This window comes from Stylophora pistillata, chromosome 7 (assembly GCF_964205215.1).
Source record: "Stylophora pistillata chromosome 7, jaStyPist1.2, whole genome shotgun sequence".
NCBI classification, from domain to species: domain Eukaryota; kingdom Metazoa; phylum Cnidaria; class Anthozoa; order Scleractinia; family Pocilloporidae; genus Stylophora; species Stylophora pistillata.
In genome coordinates, this window is record NC_142525.1 from 33,139,257 (window position 1) to 33,153,725 (window position 14,469).

The window sequence follows — 14,469 nt, forward strand, 5'->3', positions numbered from 1 at the left end:
CACTATACCTTCCGCCATAATGTCAGTTAATTAATTAATTACAGTTAATTTCTTCAGCTCCTCACAATCCCATCTTTCATAAGTTCCACTGGCCTCATTTAAAAACTCCTGGACTGTAGCCCCTGTTATAGCATTGCCTAATCCAGATGGAAATGACATTTCCAATTCATTTAGTTTCTGTCCGATTTGCTCCAGCTTTGAAAGTACATCCTTTGAGGTCAAGCTGTCAACATTTCCTTCAAGATTGTACTTTTCATAAACTCGCCCCAGAAATGTTTGTTCTTCAGGTGTTAACATGCGTTTAATCTGTTTCTCCTTAACAATTCCGATCATAACGACTGCAGAATCACACAACAGTACCACAGGACTTCCTGAAAAACCATGATTGAGTCCTTCGCAACATAACACCATCAATGGTGGGCGTCCATAGCGTTCCTGGTCTGAGCCAGATATCAAACCCTTTACAGTTAGTGCTGTCTTTCCATAATGATTGTTGGGGTAACCAAAGCAGAAAACTTCGAAGCCATCTTTCTGAGCTTCATGTGATAATTGTAATGGACCTATAGCATTTCCATTCAGTTTTGGGCAATGAAGAAGAGCCAGATCTTTAGCTACATCATCATAAATTACCTTGCAGAACAATTCTTCCTCCAGCTGAGCATTAGAAATGCAGATCACGTGTAATTTTTCATGAAAGATGGCAGTTTCAACTACATGTCTACAGGTTAAAACGAAGTGGTTCTGGATAACTGTACCTGTGCCATGTTCAAACAACTCCAAGTTTTCTCTAACATCATTGTACTTGGCCTTAACCCCTCTTCTGTGTTTCTGTATCATCTCTTGTTCTTCACCGCATTTTCTTACCCACGAATCGATGCCCTTTTCATCCAAACGCACAATTGAGTTGATAATATCAGAGATGTCATATCCAAGAGTTGCGATGCCAAGGCCAGCCTCAAATACGTAATCTAAGTCTACGTTAACGACGTCCTTCGGATTGCAATCTCGAATTCGACCGATAGCTTCACTCCTATTATAGAGCTGCCATGTTTCTTTTTTCTTATACACCGAGACTCTGACGCTTGCATTTCTTGCCCTCCTTCCCTCTTCTCGTAAAAAGTCCATGAGCTTTCAAAAGTTACAGTGGAAACGAACTCAACCGGGGCCACGTTTTCCAGCCAATCACAAGACAAGTGCGAAACAAAAGAATGGGAGTTCGTTCACCAGCGGTCAAATTAAACTGCTCCAGTCAAATACATGCGAAAACTTCTAGTTTATTTTTACGGTGAAATAAATATGTTGTTCATTTCGTTTACGGTAAAAGCAAATAAATATTTACCGAATAGCGGCCGGTAATTTTGAAGACTGAACAGCCTTAACGTATGTAAATTTAACGACTATGCTGTGTAAACTAGTAATGAAATATATTTTTCGAAACACGGTCTGGAATGTCGGGGACAAGAACTTATATAATTTACCGAGTATTGCTGCCGGGAATTTTGAAGACTGAACGGACTCAACGTAAATAAAATTTATCAAATTACGGCCGTTTAACATCTAACAAATAGTTTTCGAAATACGGTATGGAGTTTTGAGGAAGAAAGCTTATATAACTTACCGGATTTTGTGGCCGGGAAGTTTGAAGACTGAACGGACTCAGACGTAAAGAATTTTTTAAATCACGAACGGGTAAACTTATAAAATGTATTTTTTGAAACACGATCTGGAATGTCGAGGATGAAAGCTTCTATAATTAATTTACCGAATAATAATTAATGGAAATTTTGAAGACTAAACCGACTCGATACAAATATATTTACCGAATTGACACGGCCTGAAATTTTGAAGACGAAACGGTTTTACCTCGAATCAGTATATCTACCGAATTTGTAAAATCAAAATAAATACAACAAAAACCTCAAAACAGAGATTTTTCCAACTGAAATTTTCAAGGGAGATACGTTTTCAAACAATAAACTGAATCAACAAAGAGATATTACATCAAAAAAATGAAATAAAGAAAGATGTATTTTATAAACAAATTCCAAAGGCGAACGCTTGAAACCATACGTATTTATCGCCAGAAAAAAACTCAACAAACAGTGAAAATATGATAGGTTCATGCATACTAGTTACCGGGAGGTCACAAAACACAACACATTAACACGTCTACGAACGGTTAATGTTGATCTAATACAGCTAAGGAAATCAGTGTTGACCTTAAAGTTCGAAGTGGCATGAACAGACTGACAAATAAAGTTCAGTGTTGATCCTGTAATGAAAGAGTGTCCACATTTGATCTCTTGTACCGTTCAATGATGTGCGGTAGTTCCCAATCATTCCTTTCATCAAGAGGAACTTTGTTGGCCATTGCCCTTTTTAGGATCATAAGATCCTTATCCAAAGCGCTCCTGTCGACATATTTAATGTGGTTTTGCGTCCTTAATCTTGGCCTCATCACTGCAAAGAAACTACTTGCTGCCCTTTCTCTTGCAGCCTTGAATGTGTCAAACTTATTCTTTGACTTGTCTGGCCTCTTCTCCAGGTCTTTCAAAACTTTCTTTAGATCCTGTATCTCTGCTCTAACTTCTGGATGTTTATCTCGATTGTTGCAGAAGGCAATCCCTTTACATGGAGCATTGCGGCATTTGGTCTTGTTATGCCCTGCAGCGTGACAAAGAGTACACAGCTTTTGCCGCCCGGTGCCGCTATTGTCGTAATTTTCGAACATTCGCCATTTCTCCGTCAGCATTTCTCGCGCGCTTTCTATCTGTGCCGCTAAAAGCACGTTATCTTTCTTAAGTTGGGCTTCTCGCCTTTGAAGATAAGACTTTGTCTGACTACCGACTTGTGGGGCTTTATTCTCCTCAGCAGTTTCGCCCTCAATATTCGCGCTGACAGTGCCGTTGTTGTTCAGTTGCATGACATTGAACACCAAATTAGATGGAGATAACAATGAACTTACACCGAAACCTTTTTCTGTAGACGACGGCGGAAAGAGCTCTCGGGGTGGCAAGCTCAGGTTTTTTCCAGGATTTCCTTGCTTTAGCCGTTCAAGTTCAAACTCTATTATTCTCTTCTCAGCCATCAGAAGTTTGTGAGGTGAGGGGAACAGGACAACAAGATCTGATAATTTGATATATTTTAGCGAACTTGTCTTTCGAAAACCTCGGCTTTCGAACTCTACTGCTAACCTTTCCAGTCCAAGTCCATTAGAAATAGAATGTAACCAGAGATAAACCTCAGACTTCGGTTCAGACATTTTCCTTCAAAACGACGGCGAACTGCCAAATACTGAATAATTTGGATATATCAACAAAGTTGAAATGGTAAATTGGCCACCGTAATGATTACAAAAGCTGACGTTTCGAGCGTTAGCCCTTCGTCGGAGCGAATAGAGGAATTGTGGGTTGTGTGTGCTTTTAAAGGCAGAAAATGGAGCTACGTTATTGGTGGGTGCATGGCAACGAGAAAAACATGAATAAATTAGTGGAATGAAAAGCGTTCATTGATCCCTGTGGGATTTAGACTGCCGGTTTGAAAGATGAGCTTTTGTTCAAGATTTTTACGGCTTTCCGTGCCACCTAAGTGCAAGGAAAGACCGCAGATTGCCATATGTTGCTTAGAATGATTAGGTAAATTAAAATGTCTAGCGACTGGTTTCGATGTGTCCTTGTCATTCCTTTCCACGTCTCCAAGGTGTTCTCGGAATCGGTCACCTAGTCTTCTGCCTGTTTCGCCGATGTATATCTTTTTGCAATAAGTGCAAGTTATGCAATAGATTACATTAGCGGAGGTGCAAGTGAAGTGATCGGTGATCTTAATGGATCGTTTAGGTCCCGATATTTTATCAGTGTTGTGAATGAAAGGACACGTTTTGCATCGTGCACGAGCGCATTTAAAAGTGCCTGGTTGCTCATTAGTCTGAAAGAACTTCTGACCAAAAAATTGCCTAAGTTTTTGTCGCGTTTGAATGAAATGAGCGGAGGCTGCGAAAAGATAGTGCCTGTCTCTGGATCGTTTTGAAGTAATTTAAAGTTTTTAAGAATGATGGATTTAACTGAGTGGTTGTAAGGGTGAAACGTGAGAGTGAATGGAATGCGGTCGGAATCTTCCTTATGCGACGTTTGTAGTGCTGAATGTCGATCAATAAGTTGAGCGCGGTGGTAACCCGCTTGAACGACGGAAACAGGGTAACCACGTTTATCGAAGAACTGGCACATTGACTCTGATTTGTGGTGAAAATCAGAGTAATTACTACATAAACGACGAAGTCTTAGAAACTGAGAAAAAGGAATGGAATTCTTAACGTGAGATGGATGAGAAGACGAATATAACAAGTAATTATGCGAGTCTGTAGGTTTGTAATACACACTAGTGCATAAACCGTTACCTTCAATTGAAACTTTGACGTCTAAGAAGGATAAAGAATTGTCAGAAATTTCCCAAGTATATTTCAGAGCCGGGTGAAAAGAAGTCAATTCTTTTCACCGACGCAGCCCCAAACAGTTTCTTTCGAACTATCAGCCTTTATTCTTTTGCCAAATACTGAGAAGCGCGGGAATTTGCCTCGAAATACCTTTCCTTAACCAACCAATCAAATTTAGCCTTTACATTCCACCGTGAGTAAATTTCAGAATATGCAAATTTTCTTTTCCTTTATGTCGACCTTTGACATGCACACACAGTCATTTTTTTGTCACGCAATACTTTTTTCCGTCCTTTCAAGGCTCTGTATGAAACATACAACAGCTTGAAATTAATGTCACTTTATTTTATATATTTGGTAAATGTGATATTTGATGAGGATTCTTTATTGTTATCACATCCTTTTTTTCAACAATACTTCTCAGGGCTTTCGAAAACAAACTTATATTACATATCCACAATGTCTGAAATAAGAAACCGAATTTTGCGGTGAGATTCTGCTGCAGGCCTCATAGATGGCAATTTCTGTTTCATTTTCCGCTAGCATCTCAGGATAGTGATTGAGAAAAGCTTTGATTTGGTGGAAACAAAGCTCGCACGTGTTGAAGTGCGGGGAGTACGCAGGCTGAAACAACAGGTTAACTCCATATTCGGCGAGCATATTTCTCAAATTCATCTCTGCAAATCTTGCGTGATGAAAAGGACAGTTATCCATGATGACTGTGTCACTCCTCTCGAGTATAACAGATCCATCGCGCTTTGTGATGTGAACAGCTTCCTCGAAGAAAAGTAAAAGTTCATTGCCGTTTGACGCACCTTCAATGACACTAACGTGATCTACTCCAAGACAAGAATGCATGAGGTTTATGGTATAGTTAGCATTAGACGCCGATCGTTGAACCTCAAATGCTGGAACTCTTATAGGTGCATGTGCGTAACACCTGTTCGTGTTGTTTTTGATACACCAGCCTCGTCAAAAAAGTGCACGGACTGACGTTTAAATCACTGACTTGGTCAAGATAGAAATTGGTGTCATCCTCTATTTCCTGAGTTTTAGATTCGGAAGGCACGGCATGAATTCTCTTTTTAGTCATCAAGAGTTCTTTTCTCAAAAGGTAACTGATGGTACTCGGGTGAGGTAGATCGGCGGGGTGGACAACACCATCCAATACTAGCCTGTTCTGTAACTCACCATAAAAAATACTCGGTTTGCACAGTTTTTCGTTCTCTATACACTGAATGGCATCTGGCGTTAGAACAGAGCGCCCTTTATGACCTTTAACCGGCTGACAAGAGGAGTTCGAAGCATCGTAGTCACGAATAACGTTTTGGACAAAGTGGCGACTTGTACAAAGCTCTTGTGCTATTCCTCTTTGCGAAAGACCTGCATGGTGGAGATCTAAGACTCTCTCACGAATAAACTGGGGTAAATTACGGCCATTGTCATATAGTCCCCCGCTTTGGTTAATCCGTAATTGTACTGACATGTTTGAAACACTTCCCGACTTTCAAACTACAAAAAAAAACCTGAACGGTAAAAACACAGTAAATCCAGCATAAAAGCGGAGCTAAAAATTAGTCGACCGACCGCCATCGCTGACCGCTGACATATTGACCTGTTGCTTTATATTTTATTATCTATTTACCTATTTATTATATATTATATACTCAAGTTATTCCAGATAACGTATTATCCTAGTGTAAATATCAAGTGTATTCATTATGATTATTAGTTATCTATTCTTATCCTCTAGTATACTTACTTAGGCTAGTTGTTTTAACTTAAAATTGGTTTTATTTTAGTGTCCCAATTAGTAGAGGTATTTTTTTACCCTCGGCTAAGTTAGCTCATAGCTTTTTTGGACACTATAATAAAGTCATGGTGATGATGATGATGATGATGATGATGATGATGATGATAGCCAGCATTTTGATGTTAGATTCAAGATGGCGGTCAATTCGTGGACTGTATCGAACTGTGACAATCATACAGCTGGCAAGCTCAAAATACATTAAGATATGTACAACTAAACGATTTACTGTATTCGTAAAGTATTTCATCTGATCAATACATGACTCTCAGGGGTACTCCATTTAGGTACTCCATAGGGTAATTCATTTAGTTACTCCCTGGGGTACTCTATGGAGTAGGGCTCCGCGTTTTATTATCTCCCCTCGTTTTTATGAGACCTTTTCTCAAAACAACCGTATGTTAAAATGTTAAAATAATTGTTTTCCATTCAAAAATTTCTTTCTATTCACTTTAACAGATGCACTCGGGATGAAAACTGAATTTTCGAATCGAGCAAAAATAAAACATTTTGAATTCTGGGATGTTCTTCATATTGTTGGCTCCATCACGTTACGATTTTGGACCAGTGACACTCCCGAATATATGTTTTGATCAATCAATCAATCATCAATCATATCCTTTATTTAAACACGATGAGGTTTAAAGCTGGGAGCTTGTGGGGTCGTGTAAATATGATTACAATAACAATAAGAATAGTGTCACTTAAAATCACTCTACAAAATATACAGTAATAATAATAAAAATGATTTACATTAATTGACTACAGCGTTTAAAACATAAAAATAGTTAAAAGCATTTAAAATCTTGGTAGTGCCTGCGTAGTGACTGACCGACTGTGCGCTAAAATCGAGATCCTTAAAATAAGAGTCCTTCTTCACTCTGCGATAAAAAACTGAAAACTGTGTTTCGTTTAGTAAATAGGCGTTGCCTATGACGACAGATATAATTTAATTAACACAACTCGTGATTAACATTAATTCCTCACAATGATTAAAGTGTTAGCTTGTCGTGATTTAAACCAGTTTTTTCAGAAGAATCAGTGAGAGAGAAGTCGATTTTTGTATCTGTTCGCTTACCCGAATCTGCTAACCTGAAGTGAGAAACCTGTTTTTACGACCCGCCACAGAAGTAAGTTTCCAGTCATGTTTTCTTGAATTTTGCCATGAGATTAAGACTAAATTTACGTTTTCTGATTTCGAATTACAAATGTATTTCTCTTAGATCGAATAATCATTAAAGTTTGGATAATATTATACGGTTTGTGGTGGTCGTCTGAGCTGACCAGTTCCGAGTAAGGAAACAAACTGGTCTGTGAAATGTTTCGAGACAGCGTTCCAGAGTATAGCGCCTCTATAGCTAATAGAGTTTTTAAGAAACTGCGAGTTAAAACGCGGGACGATTATATTATTACTCCTTCGAAAATTGTATGTGGTGCATGGTTTATTTGATAAGTATGACAGAGCCGTAGGTGCTTCACCTATAAACACGCTATGGAGTAGTTTAATTAATAGAAGTTTATGATAGTGGGTTAAAGTATTCCAGTTCGAATGTCGGTAAACTTCCTCAGTAGGCATATCTCGGGGCAAGTTGTATATAATTCTGGCCGCCCTACGGTGAAGTACTTCTTGGGAATGTAGAAGCTCTGCAATAGGGCAGCCGCCCCAAACGACTAGTCCGTATAGAACTGATGGAAGTATTATCTTGAAGTATAAGTCCAATCGGGCGTTTCTGTTCAAGAACTAACTCCTTTTCAATAGGCATAGTTCGTTTACAAAATTCTTTTTTAACATCAGTAAGGTGGTGGGTCCATGAAAGACTCTCGTCGACAGTAACAACCAAAAGACGAGAGTGTTTCACCCACTCCATCCGATCCTCCCAAATTGTCACCAAATTTAGTGGCCCGATGTGAGGTTTCCTCATCAACAGCATAGCTTCACACTTTGCCGAGTGAGGGGTTAAAGAGTTCTCTAGGCACCAACTGTTCAGTTCCGATAAAGCTTTGTTTAAAGAAGTGACAGTGTTGTCGACAGTGTCCCCGATGCAGTAAACGGTTGTGTCATCTGCGTACATGTAGACAAAGCCAGAGGTAACAGCACTTGGTAGGTCGTTGGTGATTGATTACCAAGAACTGTATTCGTTATCCTGGTAGATTAAGGTCTACACATGACATTATAGTTCACTTGATCTGAAAAGAAGCCACCCTATCGGCAGGTGAAATGTTCGTCTCTGCGAAAGGCACATTCAGACAACTTGCGCGGAAAAACTGGCCAAAGCTACTGCACCCAAGCCAATCCGAATGAGGAGATTCATTCTTACGGGTAGTGGAGTTTTCGGGAGCGACTCAAAAATCATTCAAATCGAGAACTCAATTTCTGCAGAGTTTCCTAGCTTTCATTTCCCGGAAAAAAAATAGAGATTGCAAAAATCAAGTGAAAAGCACGGCTGCTGTGATTAACGTCTTGGATGATCCGAAGTCCCGATGCTTTCTTTTCGTCGCGTGGCAAGTTACCAAACAAAAATATGCTTTTTTGATGCCTTTCCCGATGCCTTCATTGCTTATTAGAGTAGTTGTTGGGGCAAATTTTTCTTCCTTTTTATTTTCATTTTCTCACTTACTTGTTATCGTGTATTCTTTTCTGTTCCCTCTGGTATTTCGTTAGTTACGCTCCTTTGTTATTCGCTGTATGTAAATTTCGTTATAGTTTTATTACCTCGCCCTTATTTATTGCCAGTTTTCGTACCGAGCTATTAGTGTCACATCATTCCTCGAAGTAGGTTTCTTCTTCGGTGGCCCTGACCAACAACCCTATCTTTCTCAGCATTTGGTAAGCAGTTTTGTTTTCATCGTTTTTTTTTTTTTTTTTTTAATGCCACTTGTTTATTTTATTACTCAACAAAATACGGTGAGGAATTTATTAAATAGGTTATAACGACTAATACAATGTTCCTGTATTGAACTTGTGGTCAAACACATGGCTGCTAACATGATGTCATTCAGATTTTCTAGTTGTTTACAACCCTCTCCCCCATTCAGTCACAGCAGTTAGCATGTTGCTTCAGTGCTCTCCAGAAATTTGTTAGTGTTCAGCCAAAAATAACACAATAATGCAATATTTGTATAGTCGACGCTTTTGGAAAGTTGCTTCACTTGTTATTTAGCAAAGTTTATTGTTAACATTTTGGGATATTACCACGACCATTTACTACAACAATTACAAATGATTTGTCTGTACATGATGTATTAAAGCTATTTCACCGCTGGCCACTCATATCTCGGACTATTTTTCATGCCCCGCTTACCCGCTCCCTGCTCGCTCGGGGAGACAATTTTCCACGTGCGTAGAGGGAGGGTGAGTCCACAACGAAAAATAACGGAGTCAGCGGTACTAAGCATAAAGATACTGGAAAGTGATACGTAACTTCCGATCGGTAAAACCCACAACAAGTTCAGGGGTCCGATTCTCGAAAGTCCCGGTAACTTAACGGGTCCGAAGCCATGTTTGAAAATCAAAAGTTAAAGGATAAGAAAGAAGGTTCTGGCATCCAAACCAACCCTTTTTGTTTGTTTAACTGATAGTTTTATTGTAACATTTTCAAAACTTTTGAAATCCCCATCTTTAATGAAAACAGAACAGCTTTACGGGCCCGTTAAGTTACCGGGACTTTCAAAGAAGTGGTTTTTCATGTAATATTTTGTACGGAACACCGCAGTTTGTAAATTATGCGAAGAGGAAGATAATGAGGACTGGTTGGGTTGTGACCGATGTGGACAATATTTTCATGCTAGCTGTCTGGGTGTAGACTTCGCTTCCTCCCTCAGTCAGACATTTTATTGCAAATAATTTAATCAATTAAGTCAGGGGTCAATATAAATAAAGGCAATGTGAAGCAACTCAGAAGTGACCAGAAACAGTTTTAAAGGCTGCTTTATAGTTGTGTAGATAACGCCTAGGGCGGCAAAGAACAAGTGACGAGGGCAAAAATTATTGTGTGACTCGTAAAAAGTGAATGACTAAAAAACATACGTGATGCGTGAATCTATGCAAAAAAAAAAGCATGGTTAAAAGAAGCCACAAATATAATGTGGCGTGTAAATGTTATTAAAATTCGTGTGTGAAACGGGATCAGATTCCCTCCTTTTCTGTGAAACGTTCAGCAGGTAACTGTGGACGATAATCCTACTCTTGTACGTTAGATCAGCGGTGATCTAATCGGCCCAAAATAACGAATATAAATATAGAGGCAAGACCGATACAACGTAGATAAGTTTTAAGACGGAGCACTATATTTCGGCTGGCCAAACCAGCCTACTTCGCATGCCATGTGAGACGATTTTCCCGCCAGCTAGCGAAAATGTGACATATTAAAGACCGGAACTTGTTTTGGGTTTACCGATCGGAAGTTACGTATCACTTTCCAGTATCTTTATGCTTAGTACCGCTGACTCCTTTATTTTTCGTTGTGGACTCACCCTCCCTCTACGCCCGTGGAAAGTGAATTAGGGAGTTTAAAGCTAATCACTACGGCTGGCGCTGCTACGGCTACCGGAAGTAAAATTGTCCAGAAACGAGTCATTGCGCATGTCAGTGGTTCCCATCCAGCCGTAGCGGGAAATCCTTCTACGCGAGTGGGAAGGTTTCGGCGTAGTCTGTGGTACGTGAACTTATCTCGCTTCTTTCTTCGCTTTGTACATTCTCCTGAGCAATTTTAACTGTTGAAATACACTTACCATCTTTAAAAATGGCTTATCGTGAATATTTATCAAGCTTGCTGTCCCTTACCGAGTGAATCTGCCTTTATTTTTGCAGCCGGGTTTGTCGAAGGATCGAAGCAGTGTGCACATGGAGAACGCAGCGAACGCCAGGAGAAATGCGTAAGTAGAAAGTCCAACTTTTCCTTTTCAAACCTCAAAGACTACTTGAAATTCAAATAGCTGAAGCCGAGGAATGACGAGGGTCATGAAGGACCGTGTAGAAACTTTGCTTTGGTGTTTATAAGCTCCAAACTGGCTTTTTTACAACACGTAAGCTTAAATATTTTAATTCACTCATTCACTGTGCACAGCATCACTTACAATTTTTCTTTCCAAACGTTGGAATCCCTCGTCTCTTTGAACGAAGTCATTTTGAGTTTTTAGACGTGCAAAAACTACCGCGAAGACGCTTATTGGTTTTAAACTTCTCAGCCGTACTAGGTTTGTAGTTCGCGTTGCTTAAGGAGGCTGGATATAGTTTTTCACTTTTCCGACGCAAGATATTTAAACTAAAATTACGAAGCTTAGCTTTAACGAATCGCGATCACATTTTCCCCTGAAATAAAGATATTATTAAAGAATCAGTTTGTTGTAAATATTGTCAGGAATCTTCCAATTGCTTCCAACACAAGAGATTTTCCCGATAATATTCACGTTAAAATGACCCACAGATTCGACTCACTTAACTATCTTTAATGTCCCAAAACCAAGAGCCTCTTGGTTGCAGCTAACAAGCGCTGACATTGTGAACAACAGCATGTGAAATCCGCCTTAGCTTTCGTAGACATGGACTTTCTTGACGGACGCCACGAACGCATATAAACTTTCAAAGACAAGCTCTATTCACAGGGCGATAACGGGCTCCTCGTCAAAGAAAACATCATTCAGAAAATTGCAGAAAGCGGTCTGTGTTACGATGACTTAAAAGATCTTTACAACAATGGTGGGAAGGAAGCACTGGTCTCCATTCTTAGCAAATCGCCAACCGCATCGCGTCGATCAGCTCCAAGAGGAACAAAACATCCCGACAGTTTGCACAAAATAATCCAGCACTTTGAAGGCAAATAGAGCAGCAGCCATTTCCAGGTGCAATCCACCCAGAAGGTGAACCTCTCTTAGCAAAAAAAAGCACTTTAGAAGAGCGCGAAGGACGTTTGGCGAAGAAGACGTCCAAAACCTTGTGGCGTCCGTGGCAAGTGTCGTGGCGTGACACAAATGTTCCGCATGCGCAATTGCCCATCTTGTCCAGTCGAAATTTTCGGAGATTTGAAACTTTAGACTTACGTATTTCCGTTTCCACCCGGTGAATTTTTTTTATTTTTTGCACGTTAACTTTGAACGGCTCTGTGCATGTTTAACAACAATTTGAAAAAATTCTGTCGGGGAAAAAAAGTTAACGATGAATTCTAAAAAAGGCCTCTTTTCCTTAAACTTTCTGACAGAATTTTTTTAAACTTAACAGTCAAGTAGACCAAGACAGTCAAAGGACGCATGCAAAATCTAAAATAAATTCACCGTCCAGTTTTTAAGAAAATTCAAGTCAAATCTAATTTTGGACCCAGCATTGCAAGCCAGCAACGTTGCCATGGCAACGAATTTTTCAACATGTTTACAACAAACTGATTCTTCAATAATATCTTTATTTCAGGGGAAAATGTGATCGCGATTCGTTAAAGCTAAGCTTCATAATTTTAGTTTAAATATCTTATATCAGAAAAGTGAAAAACTATATCCAGCCTCCTTAAAGTTGAATTTTGGCGGGCTACGGCGACGTACTCTCCCCAAGCCTCGTCAACCACGATAGCCGTAGCAGCGCCAGTGTCTTCTCCTTCGGTCCATCAGGAACAAAATCTAACTAACCTCACTAACCGGTATGTCAAAGCCCTACAGGAGAACGTCAACAACCGATATGACGAGAGCCTTCCCGTCCTTACTGCATTCCCCATATTTGATGTCACTGCACTTCCCAATAGATCTGACATGGGCTTTAAGGAGTATGGAGTCAAAGATGTACAAATTCTGGCTGAACACTTCTTCCAGGGAAAGCCTGAGGAAAAGAAAAATGAAAAGAAGGAGGAACTCCTCTCTGAATGGCAAAAGTTGGAATATAACTTTTTACAAATGAGAGAACACATTCCACCTGAGATTTCTAGGCCAACAAACAATATGTTGACCAAGTCCCCAACAGAGTGGCTTCTAGAACGGATGCTCTCAATGAGTTCAACTTACCAGCATTTTTTTCCTGAGATGCTCCGCATTGCTGAGGTGTGCCTCTCTTTGCCAGTAAGCAACGCGTGGCCTGAAAGGGGTGCCTCAGTAATCAGGCGCATTAAAACGCGGATGAGAAGCACATTAAAAGATGATATGCTTGAGGCACTGATGCAGATTTCAATTAATGGTCCAAAGCTAATTAAAAGGAATTGGAAAGCACTGGTGTTGTGAAGGTGTCAGTCAAACAGTGGTTAAAGGAGAAGCCTAGAAGGAAGCTGGCCAAGAAGACTGCAACTGGTAATCGTATCACCTCTACGGTTTCAACGTGTGATGTTGCAGTTCAAGTGGAGATTTCTGAAACTGAAGATGAAGAGGTTGAATTTATTGATGACAGCGAAGTAGTTCAGACTGAGGAGGAAGATCAGCTTCAACTTGAGGTTAATGCTGCTATTGCTGTGATGAAACTACCGGATTGTGGAGACAGTGACTCAGATAGCGCTTTTGAGTCGTACAACGATTATGACTAACGTTATGTGCGTCATACTATGTAGTAAGAGTGGCAAAGTCTTTGCACTACTTCGTCTTGGCTAGCAGTTCTTCATTTATCCAAAGCTGCAGTAGTTTAAATACTTTTTTTTAAGTAACGAGCAATTTTTTGTAGCTTTTAAAAGTAATGGTAACATGTGGAAATCAGTATTGGAATGTGCTAGTGACCATAGATTGATCGTAAGACTAGACAACAACGAGGCAAGATATTCCGCCATTTTATTTGTAAACATTGTTTTCCTATTTCATTTGGTTAATACTTCTAGACTCCAGCTATGCATCAGCAAATGATTCTCGTTGCTGTTTATACTGTATGTAATTAAAAATTTCCACGATTCAGTATTGTATCAGTCTATGGTTGATGCTGATTTTACAGTTGTCGCTATTGCTGTGGTTACTCAATCAATATTTAGCACTAAAATCTATGCTAGATTGCAGGAAATGGCATTTACGGGCTTCTAGATTCCAAAATTTTAAGGGGAGCATACCCCCACCCCACTAGGGAGAGGGGCCCTATGGTCCCCTGTTACAGCCACCTACTTTAATAGGGTCAGACACCTACTTCAGAACTTATTGAAACCCCTGTGTATGTAAAAGTAATACGTCAGTTGCTACATCATGAATATGCAGTTCTCACAGTCAGGTTTAAGCTTAGCGAAAGATTGATATCACGAATCTGTCGTTTAAATGATTGCAACGATGGTAAATTTCTAATATT

At 39.7% G+C, this 14,469-nt stretch overlaps 2 protein-coding genes and 1 long non-coding RNA gene across 3 annotated transcripts; 2 read left to right on the plus strand and 1 right to left on the minus strand.

Moving 5' to 3' along the window:
- Positions 1 to 30: 30 nt before the first annotated feature.
- LOC148727500 (uncharacterized) lies at positions 31 to 1,125 on the minus strand. The gene has a single exon (XM_088726492.1). The coding sequence runs from the start codon at positions 1,123 to 1,125 to the stop codon at positions 31 to 33; it is 1,095 nt and encodes a 364-aa protein (XP_088582618.1).
- A 6,025-nt stretch (positions 1,126 to 7,150) lies between these two features.
- LOC148727501 (uncharacterized) lies at positions 7,151 to 7,496 on the plus strand. Its single transcript, XR_015989293.1, has 2 exons — positions 7,151 to 7,369; positions 7,463 to 7,496. It is a non-coding gene; the product is annotated as an uncharacterized LOC148727501 (long non-coding RNA).
- Positions 7,497 to 11,759: 4,263 nt separating this feature from the next.
- On the plus strand, positions 11,760 to 14,079 carry LOC148727502 (uncharacterized). Its single transcript, XM_088726762.1, is given in 2 exon segments — positions 11,760 to 13,403; positions 13,406 to 14,079. Coding segments are annotated over 2 exon segments (756 nt in total). The 5' UTR covers positions 11,760 to 12,974; the 3' UTR covers positions 13,733 to 14,079.
- The last annotated feature ends 390 nt before the right edge of the window (positions 14,080 to 14,469 follow it).